Source organism: Phyllobates terribilis, unplaced genomic scaffold (assembly GCF_046119375.1).
Source record: "Phyllobates terribilis strain yellow unplaced genomic scaffold, ASM4611937v1 Scaffold_1__5_contigs__length_1240528914, whole genome shotgun sequence".
NCBI lineage: Eukaryota > Metazoa > Chordata > Amphibia > Anura > Dendrobatidae > Phyllobates > Phyllobates terribilis.
This window is the reverse complement of record NW_027362761.1, coordinates 922344142-922367218: the sequence shown is the minus strand read 5'-3', so window position 1 is coordinate 922367218 and position 23077 is coordinate 922344142. Positions and strand designations below refer to the sequence as shown.

Here is a 23077-nt window from a genome sequence, read left to right as displayed (position 1 = left end):
TTTGTGCTATTTTTGCTAAAGGCTTCTATGGAAAGCCAGATAAAGTGCATGTAAAAAATGCAATTGCATTTTTAAAGGGAACCGGTCACCATGAAAAATGCGATTAACCTGCAGATATAAGGTTAATCTGCTGGTTAATAGCATTATTATGTTGCCCGGCGCCTGCACTTAGCCTAACGCTCCAGGGAGAAAATTAACTTTTATTGCCGTTCCGGTTTCAGTCACAGGGGCGGCGCCGGTTCAGTTATCACTCTGTGTATACAGGACGGAGGCTCTAACCGCTACCCCATTTCAGACTGACACTCCCTCTGCATTTGGGCCGGCTGTCAGTCAGGGCCGAGGCGCGGTTACATCCGTAGTCCTGTATACTCAGAGCGATGACTGAACCGACGTCACCCCTGTGACTGATACTGGAACGCTGCCGGGGTGATTAAAGTTAATTTTCTTCCCGCAGCGTTCGGCTAAGTGCAGGCTCCGGGCAGGTTAATAACGCTATTAACCTGCAGATTAACCCCATATCTGCAGGTTAATAGCTTTTTTTCTGGTAACAGGTTCCCTTTTAAAAGCTTTTTTTTCTTTCATCCCTATCATCCACTTATGCTAAAAGGGGGGTGTCCAGCTTGATACAGAAAACCATCTGCCCATACTTTGAAGCTCTGGCTCAGGGGGCCGAGGTGTCAGGAATAATGTTCTCTGTAGTCCCAGCAAATACCCCCTTTGATTTGGAGCTCCTGTTAGCCTTCTAGTCTGTAAAATGGGTTGACAGATTTTATGGCACTTTTTAATCATGTTAATCATGTGAATGTCAGATTTATCATAATATTATATTCCTAATATTATACTTTGCCTTGCAAATTGTTTTTATGGCAGATCTGCAGCAGAATCCACTACGTTTTATTTGTCATGTGTAAACATACCCTAAAACGAAGAATTTCCTGGATTATAAATATGGTATACCTAGACGAGTAGCACACATGGAAGACAGAGTTAGTAGATGTAGCTCAGGATCACTGTAATTGTTGCTATTAGGGTATGTTCACACTAGGCATTTTTTTAGCCTTTTTTTATGCAAATTTTCTGCTGCATTTTACAGTACCAGCAAAGTCTGAGATTTCAGAAATCTCATGCACACATATTGTGTCATCAGTATTTTGTGCTTTGCATGTTTTTTTGCACAATAGAGTATGTCACTTCTTTCACCTTTTTCTTTTTTTTTTTAGTGTTTTTTTTCAGCGTTTTTCACCCATTGAAAGTAATGGGTGGTGAAAAAAACGCCTGTTGTGAACATGGCCATCAGCTTTCGCTGCGTTTTTAGTGAAAAAAAAAAAAGCAATTACAGCAGTATGTGAAACTCCTCATTGATTTTTGTGATTTTCCCAAGTTTACCATCTTATCTTGGTCACCTGAGATAACAGTTAGGATTAGTACAGTTTAATTCAATTAGTGATGTGTAAAAAAGTAAACATTGGCTACCCAAGGTGTGAGATTGAACAATACATGTGGCCATCGAAAGTGTGAAATTGGTCGGCCATTGAGTTGCTCAGGCAAGTGTGAACGTAAACATTGTCCTACAAACTTAATGCACTGCCAGTGTCTTAGATAATCTATTCCTGAACAATTCACCTCCCCCCACTGTTGTATTTGTAGTTCTGGTTAATATGGTTTCACATATGTCTTGCATTGGTGACCTGTGTTCATACTTCTGTGGTGGAAGCAAAGCTGAACTTTGGGATCCTGAAAAACACATCAAAAACGCACCAAAACCTGTGTTTTTTGCTGCAGCTTCTTTCCTTCTAAGAGATCAGGTTTTGATGCAGAAAACGACACTGAAAAAGATCTAGTGTGAATATACCCTTAGGCTATGTGCCCACGATGCAGAAATGCTCTGGATTTTTCCTGAGCATTTCTGCATCTCCCTGGCAGAAAAAACGCATGCGGATTGTACATGTGGATTGTACATGCGTTTTTCCTGCCAGGGACAAGCGGATGTGAAGCGTTCTTCACATACATTTCCGCATGCGGGTTGACAAGCGCTTTCTAAGCTTTTTTAGCATCACTTGGAAAGTGCTTGTCAACTTGATCACACTATATAAATCCATGCAACCGGCATGGATATCCTGTAGAATGTAAGCCCCTGTAGAATGTAAGCCCCCATGGCAGGGTCCTCTTCCCTCCGTACCGTTCTAACATTGTAAGTTTGTTTACTGTAAGTGATATCTGTATTTGGTATGTAACCCCTTCCATGGAATCAATGGCGCTATATATATTACTAATAATAATAATAATATGTTGCCCAGTCATTGTAGTAGATCCTCTACAATATTGTGATTGCATCACACTCCTGATCTACTCACTACAAGGATCAAAAGCCACATTGCAAGAATGTTAAAGGGGTTATCCGGGACTATTTGATTTTTTTAGTAAGGGCTTAAGAAATAACAGGCAGGTACTTCCTAACTAACTGTTCTGCACAGCTCAGATCTCTGCAGGCACAGAGCAGTCACAGACCGCTCCTACCAGCAATTCTACTGCTTCACTTCAACAGAGCAACTCTTCTTCTTCCGCTCTGTTCTGTGGACGGGGCTTGACTACCGATGTCATGCTGATGGACAGCCATCTCCTCAGCGTTGGGCAGGGAGGAGTCTGCTGTCAATCAGCATGACGTCTCCAATCACGCCCTTTTAACAGAGCAAAGTGGAAGAGAAACTGCTGCTCTGTCAACGTGACGTCAGTGGAAGCCGCAGAATTGCCAGCAAGAGCGGTCTGTGACTTCTCTGAGCCAGCAGTGGTCTGCACTGGGCAGAACAGGCAGGTAGTTAGCAGCAACTATCTGCCTGTTAACTCTTAGGCCCATTGTAAAAAATCAAATAGTTTTAGACACCTGTTTTAATGCATGAATTGCTATTGGCCATTGTGAATCAGTGGGAAACATATTTCACTATCATTTAATTTTGTGTTTTTTCTTTCTTTCTTTCTGTGTTTGTGCTTTACACATACTCATGGCTATTTCGACTCTTCATTTGCTCCTTATTTCATTTTAAAGAGTACCTGTCACTTGAGTTAAATACTTGGAATAAATCCCTGATCTCGTCTGATTCTGAAGCTTTTTTTTTCCCATTTTGCACTACCTCACTCCATTGCGGAGATATTCACATTTGTTGCTTAGAGTGCAGTATGTGAGATCTCTGAAAAAAAGAGAGGGTGTGCGCTCTCAACCCACCCTCCCTGAGACTGCTAGACAGCTAAATCAGCTGCTGAGCTGTGATTGGCAGCATCTGGGAGGGAGGAGTCACAGCCCTTTCCTCCACAGAAGACTCTGACTCTGAAGAAAACCCTAGTTGGACTATAAGCAGAGATGTCACATACTGTGCTCCAGAAGACACAAATATGAAATATGAATATCTCTGCAATGAAGCGACGCAGCATAAACCAAAAAAAAAACGGCAGAATCAGGGAACCTGGGGATTTTTACAAGATGTTTAACTCCATTTTTTGGAGCAAGTGTCAAGTCTTCTTTAAAGAGAAAAATTTCATCAACTCATGGCCATCTTCCACTCCAAAACGCCGGTACAGTATTCCATTAAAAAATTGTGTTCTTTATTATTGCATTTGCAGTGCATTAATAACCTGTGCAAAGTTAGATTGTAGAAAAGAAAACACATTACTGCCGATACAGTCTTACTCAAAACCAATAATATGTAACATTTATATACATTCCCTTTAAAACCTTTATGCTGAGTATAGACAGACCCCTCTACCTCCTGTATATGATGCGAATATTCTATAAAACTCACAAAATTCATTGCAAAAAATACAAAGTCACAACTATATAAATATTAAAAAAACACAGGAGGGAATTAGTAATGCAATATTAAATCTGATCGATAGCTCAAACCTGTGTGCGGGAGGAATTCCACATCAGACTCCAAAACACTTTTCTATTTAGAAAATCTCCACCCCAAACCAGTCTGTTAACTCTTTAGATACCTGAAAACGAGAAGCCAGTTAAATCAGTTCTGTGGACCGCAAACAAATATTTGGCTACAGTTGGGTGCTGTCAGCCTGTAAATTGCTGGATTCTCTAATATTTTCATGGATCCGCCTTCATTTTCTTGTGGTGCTGCTCACATAGGTCATATTGCATATAGTGCGTTCTATTTTATATACTACATATGTGGTGTCAGAATGAATGGTCATATTTTATATACACAAGAGTATTATCAATAGTGTGTGTCTTTTTAATATATCTCCATCACGAGAACTTATGTCCACCACATTCATAAAACTTTTTGTGTTTAACAATTGTCATTTGCTTGTTTCCTTATCAGACTAGGAGATTGTAGACTATATAATAATGGAGGTTTCTGGGTAGTAAAATTACAACCCTGATCCACAAAAGCTTTAAAGGGAATAATGAAGAGGTACAATTCAAGTGTGAGAAACAGAATCTTAAAAAAATCTAGAAAATCACATTGAATGATTTTTGCATAATTAAGTTGCATTTTATTACATGAAATAAGTATTTGATACAATATGAAAACAGAACTTGGTATTTGGTGCAGAAACCTTTGTTTGCTATTAGAGAGGTCAGACGTTTCCTGTAGTTCTTGACCAAGTTTGCACACACTGCCGCAGGGATTTTGTCCCACTCCTCCCTACAGTCATGGCCAAAAGTATTGAGAATGAGACAAATAGTCATTTTTCCAAAGTTTACTGCTTCATTTTTTGTAATGGCAATTTGCATATACTCCTGAATGTCAAAGAGTGATCAGCTTAACAGCAATTACTGTACTTGCAATGTCAATATTTGCCCAGAAAATGAACTTTAACCCCCAAAACACATTTCAACATCATTGCAGTCCTGCCTTAAAAGGAGCAGCTAACATCGTTTTAGTGATTGATCCATTAACACAGGTGTGGGTGTTGATGAGGACAGGGCTGGCGATCAATCAGTCATGATTAAGTAAGAATGACATCACTGGACACTTTAAAAGGAGGCTGGTTCTTGGTATCATTGTTTCTCTTCAGTTAACCATGGTTATCTCTAAAGAAACACGTGCAGCCATCATTGCACTGCACAAAAATGGCCTAACAGGGAAGAGTATCGCAGCTACAAAGATTGCACCTCAGTCAACAATCTATCGCATCATCAAGAACTTCAAGGAGAGAGCTTCCATTGTTGTCAAAAAAGCTCCAGGGCGCCCAAGAAAGACCAGCAAGCACCAGGACCGTATCTTAAAACTGTTTCAGCTGCGGGATCGGACTACCAGCAGTGCCGAGCTTGCTCAGGAATGGCAGGAGGCTGGTGTGAGTGCTTCTGCACACACTGTGAGGCGGAGACTCTTTGAGTAAGGGCTGGTTTCAAGGAGGGCAGCAAAGAAGCCACTTCTCTCCAGAAAAAACATCAGGGACCGACTGATATTCTGCAAAAGGTACAGGGAGTGGACTGCTGAGGACTGGGGCAAAGTCATTTTCTCTGATGAATCCCCTTTTCGATTGTTTGGGACATCTGGAAAACAGCTTATTCGGAGAAGAAGAGGTGAGCGCTACCACCAGTCTTGTCTCATGCCAACTGTAAAGCATCCTGAAACCATTCATGTGTGGGGTTGCTTCTCAGCCAAGGGAATCGGCTCACTCACAGTCTTGCCTAAAAACACAGCCATGAATAAAGAATGGTACCAGAATGTCCTCCAAGAGCAACTTCTCCCAACCGTCCAAGAGCAGTTTGGTGCCCAACAATGCCTTTTCCAGCATGATGGAGCACCTTGCCATAAAGCAAAGGTGATAACTAAATGGCTCATGGAACAAAACATAGAGATTTTGGGTCCATGGCCTGGAAACTCCCCAGATCTTAATCCCATTGAGAACTTGTGGTCAATCATCAAGAGACGGGTGGACAAACAAAAACCAACAAATTCTGGCAAAATGCAAGCATTGATTATGCAAGAATGGACTGCTATCAGTCAGGATTTGGTCCAAAAGTTGATTGAGAGCATGCCAGGGAGAATTACAGAGGTCTTGAAGAAGAAGGGGCAACACTGCAAATATTGACTTGCTGCATTAACTCATTCTAACTGTCAATATAACCTATTGGTACTCCTAATATGATTGCAATTATATTTCTGTATGTGATATAAACATCAGACAAACGCTAATAAAAACCAGAGGCCAGCAGATCATGTGAAAATATAATTTTGGTGTCATTCTCAAAACTTTTGGCCATGACTGTACAGATGTTCTCCAGATCTTTCGGGTTTCGGGTGTTTTAACTGGGCAACATTGAGTTTCAGCTCCCTCCAAAGATTTTCTATTGGGTTCAGGTCTGGAGACTGGCTAGGCTACTGCAGAACTTTGAAATGCTTCTTAATGAGCCACTCCTTAGTTGCCCTGCTTCTGTGTTTCGGGTCATTGTCATGCTGGAAGACCCAGCCACGACCCATCTTCAATGCTCTTACTGAGGGACGGAGGTTGTTGGCCAAAATCTCCCGATACATGACCCCATCCATCCTCCTTTCAATACGATGCAGTCGTACTGTGCCCTTTGCCGAAAAGCACCCCCAAAGTCTGATGTTTCACCCACCATGCTTCATGGTTGGGACGGTGTTCTTGGGGTTGTACTCATCCTTCTTCCTCCTAACACGGTGAGTGGATTTGATACCAAAAATTTATATTTTTGTCTCATTTAACAACATGACCTTCTCCCATGCCTCCTCTGGATCATCCAGATGGTCATTGGTGAACTTCGAACGGACTTGGACACGTGAACAGGGGGACCTTGTCTTACGCTCTCGCCTGCACTGTTTGGCTTGAGCGTAGTTTGTGGACCCACTGGGCCAGGAATCAAGTAGTGCCTGGAGGGGCGTGACTAGGGGCCTCGCCAGATCCGACCCTGGCTCATACGGCGGCTTAGTCGACTCCATGAACCAAGAAGGGATGAGGGAGGTGGCTCAGGTGCTACTCCAGGGCAGACTTCGGTCACGGAGCAAAGCAGAGCCGCAGGTGCGGATGGGAAGCGGGGCAGAGCAGCTCCACAGGTGCGGACGGGAAGCAGAGCAGAGTCGCAGGTGCGGACGGGAAGCAGGGCAGAGCTGAGCCACAGGTGCGGACGGGAAGCAGAGCAGAGCCGCAGGTGCTGATGGGAAGCAGAGCCGCAGGAGCGGGTGGGAAGCAGAGCAGAGCTGCAAGTGCAGACGGGAAGCGGGGCAGAGCAGAGCCGCAGGTGCGGACGGGAAGCAGAGCAGAGCTGCAGGTACGGACGGGAAGCAGAGCAGAGCCGCAGGTGCGGATGGGAAGCAGAGCAGAGCCGGAGGTGCAGACTGGAAGCAGAGCAGAGCTGCAATTGCAGACGGGAAGTGGAGCAGAGCAGAGCCGCAGGTGCAGACGGGAAGCAGAGCCGCAGGTGCGGACAGGAAGCGGAGCAGAGCCGCAGGTGCGGCCAGCCGGGAATGCCGCAGGTGCGGCCAGGCGGGACAGGGCTCTGTTCATGTGGAACAGACAGGGAAACAGGACCAGCAGAGCCAGATACACACAAGGTACTTGCTATGAAGTAGTGAGTGGACACAGAACTCACAAACAGAAGTACAGAGACAATGAGTTGGAGTTAGGTACTGGTACAGACACTGCAGGCAAAGGTAAGGATTGGACATAGAGACAAACAGTTAACAGGCCAGGACACAGTCCAGACAGGAACGAGACACAGGCACAAGCCTGGGCACTCAGCCCCCAGGGTGGCGGAAATAGACCAGAAGTCACAGGTACAGGTAACGGGCCTGGGTACTCAGCCCCCAGTGTGGCAGAAACAGGCAAGATACAGGACAGGACCTGGCAACTCAAAGTTGCACAGAACACACTGAAAGATAGTGTTGATCAGGCACCTCCTACTGGGCGGGTGTGCCTTAAGTACCCAGTGACTCAGAGCAATAGGCTGGGGACAGAATAGGACTGCGCGCACTGTTCCTTTTAAGATTCAGGAAGTTCTAGCGCCGCCGCCCTAAGCTAGCAGAAAAGAGACATGCACACAGCAAGTAGAGGAGCATAATGCGCAGCCTGGACTGGATTATCGCAGCACAGGAACATTTTTTTAAACACATCCAATTGTGGAACTTATTATTATTATTATTATTATTATTAAAAGATTTAGTAATTAAAATAAACTTTGTTTTGTAGAAAACTCCCTTTAATACAGGTAATGAGTGCAGAGTAGGAGGGCTTCTTAAAGAAAAACTAACAGGTCTGTGAGAGCCAGACTTCTTGTTGGTAGGTGATCAAATACTTAATTAAATTGCATTTTATTGCATTAAATATGTAAAAATCATACAATGTGATTTTTTTGGGGGGTTTATTTTTAGATTCTGTCTCTCACAGTTGAAGTGTACCTATGCTAAAAATTACAGACCTCTCCATTCTTTGTAGGTGGGAAAACTTGCAAAATCGGCATTGTATCAAATACTTACAGTGGGGAAAATATGTGCAACATGGATGTTTGAATGAAGCCTAAATTATTGTTTATGAGATGAGCTTTCTATGTTTAAAAAAATAAATAAAAAACATTAAGCAGGTGATTTGCCATGTCGGAGGAGATAAGGGAGACTTTTCCATGTCGGAGGAGATCAGGGAGACTTTGCCATGTAGGAGGAGATCAGAAAGACTTTGCTATGTCGGAGGAGATCAGGAAAACTTTGCCTTGTCGGAGGAGATCAGGGAGACTTTGCCATGTCGGAGGAGATCAGGAAAACTTTGCCTTGTCGGAGGAGATCAGGGAGACTTTGCCATGTCGGAGGAGATCAGGAAAACTTTGCCTTGTCGGAGGAGATCAGGGTGACTTTGCCATGTCGGAGGAGATCAGGGAGACTTTGCCATGTAGGAGGAGATCAGAAAGACTTTGCCATGCCGGAGGAGATCAGGGAGACTTTGCCTTGTCGGAGGAGATCAGGGAGACTTTGCCATGTCGGAGAAGATCAGGGAGACTTTGCCATGTCGGAGGAGATCAGGGAGACTTTGCCATGTCGGAGGAGATCAGGGAGACTTTGCCATGTCGGAGGAGATCAGGAAAACTTTGCCATGTCGGAGAAGATCAGGGAGACTTTGCCATGTCGGAGAAGATCAGGGAGACTTTGCCATGTCGGAGAAGATCAGGGAGACTTTGCCATGTCAGAGGAGATCAGGGAGACTTTGCCATGTCGGAGGAGATCAGGGAGACTTTGCCATGTCGGAGGAGATCAGGGAGACTTTGCCATGTCGGAGGAGATCAGGGAGACTTTGCCATGTCGGAGAAGATCAGGGAGACTTTGCCATGTCGGAGGAGATCAGGAAAACTTTGCCTTGTCAGAGGAGATCAGGGAGACTTTGCCATGTCGGAGGAGATCAGGAAAACTTTGCCTTGTCAGAGGAGATCAGGGAGACTTTGCCTTGTCGGAGGAGATCAGGGTGACTTTGCCATGTCGGAGGAGATCAGGGAGACTTTGCCATGTAGGAGGAGATCAGAAAGACTTTGCCATGCCGGAGGAGATCAGGGAGACTTTGCCTTGTCGGAGGAGATCAGGGAGACTTTGCCATGTCGGAGAAGATCAGGGAGACTTTGCCATGTCGGAGGAGATCAGGGAGACTTTGCCATGTCGGAGGAGATCAGGGAGACTTTGCCATGTCGGAGGAGATCAGGAAAACTTTGCCATGTCGGAGAAGATCAGGGAGACTTTGCCATGTCGGAGAAGATCAGGGAGACTTTGCCATGTCGGAGGAGATCAGGGAGACTTTGCCATGTCGGAGGAGATCAGGGAGACTTTGCCATGTCGGAGGAGATCAGGGAGACTTTGCCATGTCGGAGGAGATCAGGGAGACTTTGCCATGTCGGAGAAGATCAGGGAGACTTTGCCATGTCGGAGAAGATCAGGGAGACTTTGCCATGTCGGAGGAGATCAGGGAGACTTTGCCATGTCGGAGGAGATCAGGGAGACTTTGCCATGTCGGAGGAGATCAGGGAGACTTTGCCATGTCGGAGAAGATCAGGGAGACTTTGCCATGTCGTAGGAGATCAGGGAGACTTTGCCATGTCGGAGGAGATCAGGGAGACTTTGCCATGTCGGAGGAGATCAGGGAGACTTTGCCATGTCGGAGGAGATCAGGGAGACTTTTCCAGATGATATCTGCGTGACAGCGTGGCAAATCAGGAATGTTCATGGAACACAAATTTGAAATGCCGAACAAATTTGCTCAACACTAATCCTGATAACAAGGTCTCAATGCCGAGGATTGAGGAGCCCGCTGGTTACATGTATAGTCGAGTCTCCGAAGTTACAGTGAGATCATTATTAGACTATTATAGGACCCTTTTTGATCTCCAATCCCAGTTGTTAGGCTCAGTTCACCTGCCCGGCTCATTTCTTTTTACGTCATCATATTTCTATGTATACAGCTTACACATAATGTCGACTGTTTCATAGTTTTCAAGAATGCACAAAGAAATGTTTTCTACCCATTTGGCCGAGTGCTTTATAATTGGCACGTTCCCTGCTACCATCCTTGACGCCAACTTTTGAGACTCACTGCATTAACATGAGGTTTCCACTAATAGAGCCATCATACACATCGCATATAACATGGGATACGGCTGATAATGTGAATAATGTCATTGTGTAATTCCCCTTCAGATCTTGTAGCTGTGGAAAGTTAATTAGAGGTTCAGTTGCACAGACAGCAACAAAACTCTACATGTAAAGTGACAGGAGGGAAAGGGAGGTGGCATCACGTGAAGAACTCTAAGGAGAATGCCTTTATTTCTCATAGGCTTCACCAACAATTAAGAGAGTCCCTGGAGAATCAGCTGGAATCGCTCCCTACGAGCGCTGCTCTGGCCAGCGAAGCTTCTACGGAGCAAGAATTCATTAAAAACCTACAGGAACAATTGCAACTTGCTAATCAAGTAAGCTGGAAAGCTCTCATTATTCTGCAATCTCTTCCTATGGAAGGAGTGCACTGTCCTGATGGTATCACACCTATGTGTATTTCCTTTTCCCATAAAGCCGTGCCAGGATAAACTTAAAAAAAAAATAACAATGAAGAAATAAAGCTTTTATGACTTTGGTAAGAGCTATTTAGCTCTGCTGGCACAGCTTTCTTAAACTACACAGATGTACAGTAACTCACGAAACATCTGTGACCTATTAAATTAGCTCTTCATATATGGTGTTAGAATAGAAATCCTATCTGGAGTACACAAGGTGCCGCAATATACTGCTCGGTCTATCAGCCTCGGATGGTGCGTACATTGTGAGATAGGTGAAGCAACAGTGCCCCCTGCCTGATAGGAATGGACCTTCTACTTCACCTTCATTATAATGAAAGATTTTTAGTCTAGTTTCAGAAATCACTGCAGCTCACTGATGAAGAAAATACACCACAAATTGTTCTTCTGCCCTTATTCCTGCATGTATACATGCACTGTATGTATAACATATGCATATATGTATATGCATGTGTCATAGATATATACAATGTATATAAATATGTATAATTATAATATACACGCATATATAAATAATATATATATTTAAAGGGAATCTGTCAGCAGGTTTTTGCTACCTCATCTGATTATAGCATGATGTAGAGCGCGAGACGCTAAATCCAACAATGTATCACTTAGATTACTGGGTGCAGTCGTTCTGACACAATCAGATTTTTTAGATTTAGCAATGCAGCAGAGCTGAGAAAGCTAACACCACCCACACCAGGCTCTGAGTACACTGTCTATTGACAGTGAGCTGCTTATCACAGGAGGGGGTGGAGTCGGACTAGCATGCATGTGCTGTTGTAGTCCAGGCAATAATAATCACCAGATGATAATACCTTCAGTGTAGGTGAGCAACAGCACACATCTTGACCTGTGACACATCATTGAAATCTGTGTTTTAACTCCTACCTCATGCTGTTCTCAAATTATAAATCAACAAGCTGCTGACAGATTTCCTATAATGTTTTTATATAATATACATCATATACATATATAATAAACACACACATAAATGTCTCTCTCTCTCTCTGTGTATCCATGTTCGTCATAATCCCTACATTCAAGTTAAACCTTACTATTGGCTTTCTTTTTCTAGGAAAGGGACAGTGCATTACAGCTGTGGCAGACAGTCGCACAGGAAATGGATCGCTTGCAAGTCGTGTACCAGAAACATATGACTGATGCACACATACATGTGGCAGAGAGACAGAAGCAGACGGTAATCTGCTGCACAGGCTGGAGCATTATTCACAATTTATCCCCTTAATGACCACTAATACATATTTTTGCTGACCTGCTAAATAAGAGAATAGCGCCCCCCAAACACCCGATGAGTGAAAATGCAGTATCAGCTGTATAGTAAAGTGAAGAGAAAAGAGGTATGCCCAAACAGATGTATACTGTAGCTGACATCCTGCTCTATTGGCCACGCTCAGTCTTAACACTGATTATGGCCGTTTAATCCTTTAGATGTTGCTATCAATAACCACAGTGGAACTCAGACAATACTTTCACAATTGCTATATTCCCCCCTTATAAAAAGAAACAACCCATGCTCAGATCCGATGCTGACGCTATTCCAGCAATGACAGCACTGGCTCTCCCAGGGCTTGCATGACCTTGTTATGTCATGTGAGCCCTGCAGCTAATCAGTAGCCACTTGACTTTCTCTTCCTTCAGAGGGAACTGACATTCGGAGCAAGTCAGAGCATCTGCATCTGGGTGTATGTTTTGTTTGTAAAAAGTGAGAGTCAACTGGCTGCTGATTGGCTGCAGTGCTCGTGCAACATAACAACTGGAACAGCGCCATCACCAGATGTGAGTATAACCTGCTTTTATTTTATAAGGGAGAATGTAGCAATTGAGAAGGGGTTGTCCAAGCAGTGGATGGCCCCTTTAAATTTTAGGCCATGAGTATAAGATCCCTAATACTGGATACAATTACATATTTTTAAACAGTTTGGCTAAAGTGCCGTCTGAAAGTATCTTTATGACGCCCCTGCTGAGCAATTTGGATGGTTCTTGAGTGGATTGCAGTTGTAGCCACAGATATGGAATGAAGCCAATATTTTGATCAGGAATGGCTACCCATTGCAGAAAATAGGTGCACTTTAAATAATAGCAAGCCAAATAAGTATTTCCATCTCAGACATTTCTAGTATATCCACAGGATATGCCACAAATGTGTCCAACACCCTCCCCTATCTCTGGAATAGAGGTCCCTCCATCCCTCCCAATGAAGGGGCTACTAGCCTCATCATCTGGCGTGGAAAAGAATACAGCTGGAATCTGCTCCTATCTGACATTTATGGCATATTATGGGGACTTGCCGTGAATGTGTGAGATAAGAATACCTGTTTCACTAGCGGAGTTCTATGTGAAGGCTGGAGGGTTGCAATAATGTCCATGTGCAAGTGCCGTAACTTGCTAGCAGGAAGCAGGAAAACAATGTTAAAGAGGTTGTCCACTTCATTTTTACCAATTGTGTTGAGCACATGATTTTATGGCACTTACTCGTATAGAAGTATTATGGCAGGTGCAAGCGACCGTATTTTCGGTTCGAGTGTGATCGAACAAAACATCAGATCACATTCGGACCAATGTTATTCTATGGGGCCGTGCACATGTCCAATTTTTTTCCTCTGACAGAGTCTCGCCGAGGAAAAAAATCACAGCATGCTCGATTTGCATCTGATATTTGGATAGCACGCAGCCATGCAAGTCAATGAGTCAGAGGAATTCTTCTCATCCGAGAGAATTGGATCACACTCTGATCGCACTCTGATCGCACTCTGATCGCACTCTGATCGCACTCTGATCGCACTCTGATCGCACTCTGATTGCACTCTGATTGCACTCTGATTGCACTCTGATTGCACTCTGATTGCACTCTGATTGCACTCTGATTGCACTCTGATCGCACTCTGATTACACTCTGATTACACTCTGATCAGAGTATGATTAGCATAATTCTGTCAGATGAGAGAGAATACGGTGATGTGACTCTAGCCCTACAGGTTCTCCTCCTGCACTTGTTTGTACATGTGTTTAATATGATCAGATGTTTCTTGTATTGACCAGGTGGCTCGTCTGTGGTCAGGGTTAGGAACACTTATGTGACTTGCGATTACTGGAATAGTGCTACCATAGTCTTCATACCCTGTGTAGCCATTCAGAGGCACATCTGTGTCTTAGGTTTGCAATCTGTTTGACCTTGGAATCAGCTTGTGCAGTTTTTTCCTTTTATGTTAATTTATTCTGAAAATACAGTTTGCATTACACTATAACAACTCCAAGATTAGTAATGGGGCATGTCTTAATTTATTTCTTAGGAAGAGCTAGCAAATCTTCAGCAGCTAACCAAACAACTTCATGGTGCACATGTAAAGGTAGAACAGGTAGGTGAAATAACCATAAAGACAGTATTGACCGTGATGTGTGAAATGTAATGGAAAGGGTGAGCGAGCAGTGCGAAACCTTCAGTGACGTTACTGAAGTATGAACGGTGCATATTTAAGGGCCTATTACAGACTCCTCATAAGGTAAGGCTAATGGTGTGTTAAAATCACCGCTTCAGTCCATTTTACACTAAATATACTTTTTATCTGTGTGTATTTAAATGACCAATGCATAGTGCCATAAAGAATAAAGGATAGCAAGTTACGTTTCTGTGGGCCTTGTAATTGTACAAACACACACAGGGAAAATATATATTCTTGTACCGTGTTAGCCAGTAGATAGAAAAATATTTAGATTTGAGAGTCCTCAGTGGTTGATACCTTTTAATGGCTAACTGAAAAGATGGTAACAGGTTGCAAGCTTTCGAGGCTACTCAGGCCTCTTCATCAGGCTAATATAACACAATTATACCAGCCTGATGAAGAGGCCTGTGAAGTCTTGAAAACTTGCAACTTGTTACCATCTTCTCAGTTAGCCATTAAAAAGGTATCAACCACTGAGGACTCTCAAATCTAAATATTTTACAAACACACACAAACTCAAACACACATGCACACATACAAGCATAGGCAAACAGACACACACTCATAGGACGCCTATACACACATATATACATACATGCACACACGCTGCTCAAAAAAATGAAGGAAACCCTTAAATCACTCATCAGATCTCAATGAGCAAAAGATTCAACTTGGAAATCTTTATTGGTATAAATTGCATAATTTGTTGAAAACAAGATGATGATAAAATGATCAGTGGTCTGTGTAAAAAAAAAAAAACACTCCAGCCACTCCAGAGTATTTGTGGCCACCACCTGGAAAAGCGTTCCCTTTTTGGGGATTGTCTTGCTGTTGCCTCTAAAGTGAGCCTGATGTTGCGTTAATTCGCACTATAGCAGGTAAATTTGATTCAGTCTCGTACGCTTCCTAACTGGACAGACTGATATCCCTGAAATGTAATTGATTTTGGGTTATGCTGTGATTCTGAAGTGTTCCCTTAACCCTATAATTCTCCATTACGGATATACTGTATATGTTGTGGAGCGGGCTCAAAAGCTGAGCCTGTCCCACACAGAACAGATGTGTTATATAGACGGCATTTACCTATCACAGCAGCAATCTGCACTTGCTCCAGTCGCTTCTGTTAACTATTTAAATGTCACTGTTAATCACTGATAGTGGCATTTAAAGGGACTCTGTCAGCATGTTTTTCTTCCTCATCAGAGAGCAGAATGATGTCGACCCTGAATCCAACAATGTATCTCTCAGTTTACTTGATGCAGTGCAATACAGCAGAGCTGAGAAGGCTAACCTCACCCACACCAGGGTCTCTATGTACATAGTCTATAGACAGTGAGCTGCTTATCACATAAGGGAGGAGTTGGACTAGCATGCATGTGCTGCTGTAGTCCAAACATTGATAATCACAAGGTAATAAAACCTTCAGAATAAGTAAACAACAGCACACTGCTTGACATGTGACACATCTTTGAAATCTGTGTTTTAACCCCTACCTCAAACTGTCCTCAGATTACATAGCAAAAACCTGACAGATTCCCTTTAAGCGAACCTGTCTGAGTGTCCTTTCAGGCATCTATTGGAGCCACCACGATACAATAGCAGTCTGCATTTGGGTTGCTAAGGCAGTTTAGGGGCCTGCCATGTTCATTTTCCTGTGGAGTCCAGCCACAAGCTGGCATTCATAGGATACTGAGATTTTCACTACTACAATACTGTGTAGGCTCAAGTTCCCTGTGGGGACTGAAAAAACAAAAATAGTAATAATTTGAATACCCCCATTTTCCTCAGTTAAATATAAAGAAATCTAAAAAATAAAACCGAATACATATTTGGTATTACCTTGTCTGTAAAAATGTGGCCTATCAAAATATAAAATTGTTTAACCCGTACGGTAAATGTCATAAAGGAAAAAATCCAAATGGCAAAATTGACAGTTTTTTTTTTATTGCTGCTCCTTCCAGTAAATAAAATGCGATCAAAATGTAGTACGTACCTCAAAATGGTGTCAATAATAGTAATAAATGTCACGTCATCACACAAAAAAGCAAGCCCCTGTCAGATGCCAAAAGTAAAGTTCTGGCAAATGGCGACACACACCAATTTTTTAATTTTTTTTAAAAAAATTCTCTTTAAAGAAGCCCTTCCGTTATTATTCTTATTCCCTAACAGTGTAAACGGTAGTGTATTTTAGTATAGATTTGTTATTTTTCTCACCGATCCCCGTCGTCTCCCGTATCCAGCGCTGTTCCACTCCTCTTCGGTGAGCATATTAACACATTAACCGTATTCTGGTTCAGGGAATAAAAAAAATGAATGAGAAAGTTTCTTCCAGTCACTAAAATAGTAAAAATTCTACACTTTTGGTATCGCCGTAATCGTACTGACCTGAAGAATCATGTTGTCAAGTGTTTCTGCACAATTAAAGCTGTAAACAGAAAATCTTAAAAACCAATGGTGAGATTGCGTTTTTATTTTCACGATTTCACCGCAATTGGAATTTTTTCCCCATTTAATAAGGGGAAAAATAAGGTAAAATAAATGGTGTATTTTACAGTTTCAACTCGTCCTGAAAAAACAAGCTTGTATGGCTATGTTGACAAAAAAAATGTTATGGCCCCTTTAAAAGGGGAAGGAAAAAATGAAAAATTAAATTTGGCTGCGTCTTAAAGGAGTTACATTTTTTTGAGCATTGTATATTATTTTCCTTTTATTCTACTTTGACCCCAATAGCACATATGGTACAGATACCTTATACCCAATGTACATTTGCAAATAAACTGGCCAGAATATTTCTGAACCTGTTTTATATATGCTGCCAAGTCTGTATACATTTTTATAGGTTTGTATGGACCATACATACATACCTGTGTTTTTATATTATGCTACCTACCATCTAGTAATGATTTTCGAAATCACACCAAGCATCAATCCATGCAAATATGTCCACGATTCTCAGCCTCAGAAGAGACTTACAGAACATAATCTGTAACAAATTTGCTTGAATATATTGTCTTTAAATTAAATCATTATTAGAAATCGAGTCGTGTGATCTTAGATCTGCAGCACCCAACTTGACTCCTACTTCTGAAATGTTCATCAAGGTGTAGCCCCCCATAGGTGGTCACATGTACTTTGCAGGAATCAATTTCTGACTGTAATCCAATTATTCATTCATTATTGTGTATCTCCACAGTAGCCGTTAAAGGGGTGGTCCGAAGGCCAAAGAAATTTTCATTTGATCTCAGATCAGTAGTAACGAGCCGGCAACACAGAGGAGAGTGCACTGTCAGAAAACAGTGTAAGGGTACCTGGCGTGCAGAGAATTGTTCTCTTCATGCCGTCTGTATTCGGACACCACGCTCTGGTGCACTCTCTTCTGTGTTGCCGGCTCGTTACAACTGATCTGCGCCGGCATCACAGAGTGCGCGCTGTCATTGTGCACAGCGCTCTGGGACAGATCAGAGACTATCCCAGCCCCTGAAACGAGAGTGATGATGATGCTTCTTTTCAGGGAGGGAGCAGAGGCTGCAGCATTGACCGCAGCTTCTGCCCTCTGATGTTGCTTCTTTTGAGCATCCCAGCATGCACTGGGATTCTCAAACAAAGCGTCATCATGCAGGAAATAGGGGAAAAATACAGTAACAGTTAGATAGTGTAGTAAGGGAAACGGTAGGGGATTTTTTAATGTGATTACGTCACTAAATAGATAGTGATTTAGATGAAAATTTATTTGGCCTTCGGACCACCCCTTTAACTCAAGTCTTTTATGCTCCCACCTATCTTCTATTCTATTTTGCTGGCTGCAGTAACATGACCGCTGCAGCCAATCACTGCCCTCAAACTATAATATCTTAAATATATGGTGCATACATTTATCCTTATTAGCTGTATTGGTAGTATTTTAGGTGTTATCTGCTGTAGTATTTCTCTTGGCCAGAGTAGAGTCATTACCAACAAAAACATATTTTCTAGGGGTTCTTGATTCCACTTGGGACATGGTCATTAGAAAGAGGGGGAGACACCAAGCGTAATAGTGGAGAAATTGGTCTAGATGAGAGTTAAAGGAATTGCTCACCTTTTGGGGTTGTTTAACCTACAGCTGAGGAATCAAGGTGTGACCGCTGCTGCAGTACCCTCAGGTCGGGAAATCGTGTAGACCAATTGGTGGAGGATAGGAATAGTTGTGTGCGCTGCTGTGCTAGATTCAAGAAATATGGAAGACGTGAGGAGGGATTAGATCATGCGGTTTATTCTCAACGCGCTTGAATCAACCTCTTCATTAGGAGAACCACAATCTACATCAGTCAATACTCCACCAAGTTTGACATGGTCATGTCATCATTTCCAATATTATCGGGAGAGTAAACCACATGTTAAAAGTTTCTTTTTTAAAAGATGATTCATTTGTGGCCATCATTTAGAAGTGTTGTTGTCACAGGCCAGACAATCGTGTGAGTGACACCATGAAATCAGCCTTCGGTTTGCTAAAAATCCATTTCTAATGTAGTATACAAGTTTCAGTCCTGATTCATCTCCTGCATGTGTTATGTGGTCACTGGGCGTTGTGAGAACATGCAGGACATTGACTCATAATCCACCGCCGAGATCAGAATACACGATCAGCTACTGAGCAGCAACAAATGCTAGAAAGGGAATCGTAAATGTTTAGTCATCTGTGGGTGTCATACTAGTGTAGGATAAATGGGAAGAGAAAATCAGCCTTTCCGAGGCCCTGCACTATGAAATCACATCAGACGGAGCCTAGTAGGGAGCGCACAGTGTCCTGTGTAACGTATGAACGGTAGATAAAAGAATAGAACTCCTTCCATGCCCATCGTGTTTTTCTGGCTTTATTCACTTTATCTGTTTAGAATAAAAATATCAGCCATCCAGGTATTAATGATTCATGTGCTTAGTCCATATAAAAGAAGTCTTCATGGATTACTACATATGGGGGTGAGGCTGCATAAGGTTTGTATTTTCATGTCTGAGGTAGTGACAGGACAAGTCCAGGATTGCTGGAGCTCCCCAAGGTTCCTCTCATATGCATCCTGGTTTTTTATGGAATCGTAGGCAGGTGCTAGACCCCATTTTGGGAGAGGTAACGCAAGACCTTTTAGCAAAGTGATAGTATTTTATGTCCTAGCCTCACTTTCTAGGACTGGAATAACTAGTTGATACTTTGGTGACTTGTGACTCCTCTTTTCTCTCTTTCTCAAACTTCATACAATTTAATAATGACATTCACTACATGCTTCCTATCATTGCTGGAGAAAGATGGATGAGCCTCATTGAATTCTTTTAGTTCAATGATCTTTCAGTAGAAATTATTGTGCAAAGATTTGCCCGAATGTGTATGTAAGGCCGTATTTTGTTCACATATGCATAAAAAGAAAAATGGTATCATTGTTTTTCATCAGATATTCATCAGTGTTTGGTCCATGTGTCAGTTTTTACCATCAGTGTTTCATCAGAAATGTTAGCTTACAGATAAATGAATTACAATACTTCCCTATCCTTTACAATGTTAATCATGGAAAACACATGGACTGAACACTGATGCCATCCGTATGCCGTCCGTGATTTTCACTGACCCATAGATTTGTATGGTAATTTTCATTAGTAATGCTGGTAAAAACAGACTTGTCACCATGATTTTTGTATGGACACACAGCCTGCAAAAGCACGGATATGTGAACAACAGCATAGACCAGGGGGCAATTAATTTTCCCGAGGGGCCACATGAGAGACTGTGACTGTTGTAGAGGCCAAACCTATAGGCTGAAATTAATTCTGCTCAATATTAATACTAACGTACATACTGTGGCTTACAAAAGCTCCCTTGGATTTTTACCTGTTTTGTTACATTACACCTCTGTGTTTAAATATTTTTGTAATCCGATTTGTGTGTGATGCATCAGCACGTCAGTGAAAAAAATATAGGCATAAATTACATTTATAGGATCAAATAACTAAAAATTGTCATGTGCATATGTATTCACCCCTTTTGCTATGAAGCACTTAAAAATGTCTGGTGCAAGTAATTACCTTCATAAGTCACGTGCTTAGAGAAAGAAAGTCCACCTGTGTACAATCTAAGGGCTCTTTCACACCCGGACCTCCGCTGCGCTCAGTGAGTGACAGGAAACCGCTCGCTGAGCACAGCTCCAGGGCTCGCTGGCTGCAGGAGTCATTCTCCTCGGCTCCTTGACTTGACTTGAATAGGTCAGTGTGATCCGTGCTGCCAGCCAAAACTGACATGTCTACGTGTGGATCACACGGACACACGGTCCGTGGAAACACCCTGACATGTGCGCAGACCAATTCATTTGAAACTATCACCACACGTACATGACACACTGATGTGTGAAAGAGCACTAAGTGTTACATGGTCTGTCAGTATATGCACACCTTTTCTGAAAGGCCACAGAAGCTGCAACACCTTTAAACAAAAGGCACCACTAGCCAAACACCATGAAGACCAATGAGATTTCCAAACAAGTCAGGGACAAAGTTGTTGAGAAGAACAAGTCAGGGTTAGGTTATAAACAAGAAAAAAAATGTCCCAATTCCTGATGATCCCCCGGAGCACAATCAAATCCATTATCATCAAATGGAAAGAAGATGGTACCACAACAAACCTGCCAAGAGAGGGCCGGTCACCAAAACTCTCAACCCGGGCAAGGAGAGCATCAATCAGAGAGACAGCACAGAGATCAAAGGTAACCCTGAAGGAGCTGTACACTCCATACAGGTGGCCTTTATGGAAGAGTAGGCTGATAAAAAGCCTTTACTTACAAAATTTGTGAGACTCATTTTTTGTTTGCCAAAGGACATGTTGGAAACTCCCAAATGTATGGAGGAAGGTGATGTGGTCAGATGAGACCAAAATTGAAAACTTTGGCCACCAAGGTAAATGCTATGTCTGATGCCAAACCAACACACCTCATCACCCCAAGAACACCATCCCTACAGTAAAACATAGTGGTAGCAGCTTCATGCTTTGGGGATGTTTTTCAGCAGCAAGGACAGGGAAAATGGTCCAAGTCGAAGGGAAGATGGATGGTTCGAAATACAGGGATGTTCTTGAGCAAAGCCTGTTTCAGTCTGTCAGTGATTTGAGACTGGGACAGAGGTTCACCTTCCAATAAGACAATGACCCAAAGCATACTAAAGCAGCACTCGAGTGGTTTAAAGGGAAATGTGTAAATGTTTTAGAGTGGTCTAGTCAAAGCCCAGACCTTAATCCAATTGAGAATCTTTGGTCAGACTTGAAGATTGCTGTTCACCAGAGGAAACCATCTAACTTGAAGGAGCTGGAGTAGTTTTGCGTTGAGGAATGGGCAAAAATCCCAGTGGCAAGATGTAGAAAGCTCATTTTATCCAAACTTATCCAAAGCGACTTGGAAACATGCAAAATGCCAGGGGGGATGCATACTTTTGCAATCCGCCGTATTAATTATAATTATTATTTTATATTAATATTAATTGTTTCACTTAATATTTAGCAGAATTATGTATGCTGACATCCCCCTATAAACCGTATGAGCCCACACACAGCCCCCTATATAGAGTATGAGCCCTCACATAGCTCCCTATATATACTGAGCTCCCTATATATAGTGTGTACCTCCACATAGCCGCCTATATACATTGATTCCCCACTTAACCCCCTATATACAGTATGATATCCCACATAACACCCTATATACACACGTGGTCAAAATTGTTGGTACCCCTCGTTTAATGAAAGAAAAACCCACAATGGTCACAGAAATAACTTGAATCTGACAAAAGTGATAATAAATTAAAAATCTATGAAAATGAACAAATGAAAGTCAGACATTGCTTTTCAACCCTGCTTCCACATAATTTTTTAAACAATTAAACTCATGAAATAGGCCTGGACAGAAATAATGGTACCCCTGAAAATAATATGACAAAAGGGACATATTAAATCAAGTTGTGTCCACTAATTAGCATCACAGGTGTCTACAATCTTGTAATCAGTCAGTGGGCGTGTATATAGGGCTACAGATACTCACTGTGCTTTTTGATGACATGGTGTGTACCACACTCAACATGGACCAGAGGAAGCAAAGGAAAGAATTGTCTCCGGAGATTAGAAAGAAAATTATAGACAAGCATGTTAAAGGTAAAGGTTATAAGACAATCTCCAAGCAGCTTAATATTCCTGTGACTACAGTTGCACATATTATTCAGAAATTTAAGATCCATGGGACTGTAGCCAACCTCCCTGGACATGGCCGCAGGAGGAAAATTGATGACAAATCAAAGAGACGGATGATACGAATGGTAACAAAAGAGCCCAGGAAAACCTCTAAAGCGATTAAAGGTGAACTTCAAGCTCAAGGAACATCAGTGTCAGATCACACCATCCGTCATTGTTTAATCCAAAGTGGACTTCATGGGAGACGACCAAGGCGAACACCATTGTTGAAAAAGAATCATAAAAAAGCCTGACTGGAATTTGCCAAACTACATGTTGACAAGCCAGAAAGCTTCTGGAAGAATGTCCTATAGACAGATGAGACAAAATTGGAAGTTTTTGGCAAGGCACATCAGCTCT

The 23077-nt window shown here is 42.4% G+C and overlaps 1 protein-coding gene across 1 annotated transcript in view; it reads left to right on the top strand.

Moving 5' to 3' along the window:
• SCLT1 (sodium channel and clathrin linker 1) overlaps window positions 1-23077 on the top strand; it is a 207205-nt gene that overhangs the window by 43498 nt on the left and 140630 nt on the right. Inside the window, exons 8-10 of the mRNA XM_073641640.1 lie at window positions 10783-10918; window positions 12102-12224; window positions 14338-14403. Of these exons, the coding sequence (XP_073497741.1) occupies window positions 10783-10918; window positions 12102-12224; window positions 14338-14403 (325 nt within the window). The remainder of the gene's footprint in view (window positions 1-10782; window positions 10919-12101; window positions 12225-14337; window positions 14404-23077) is intronic.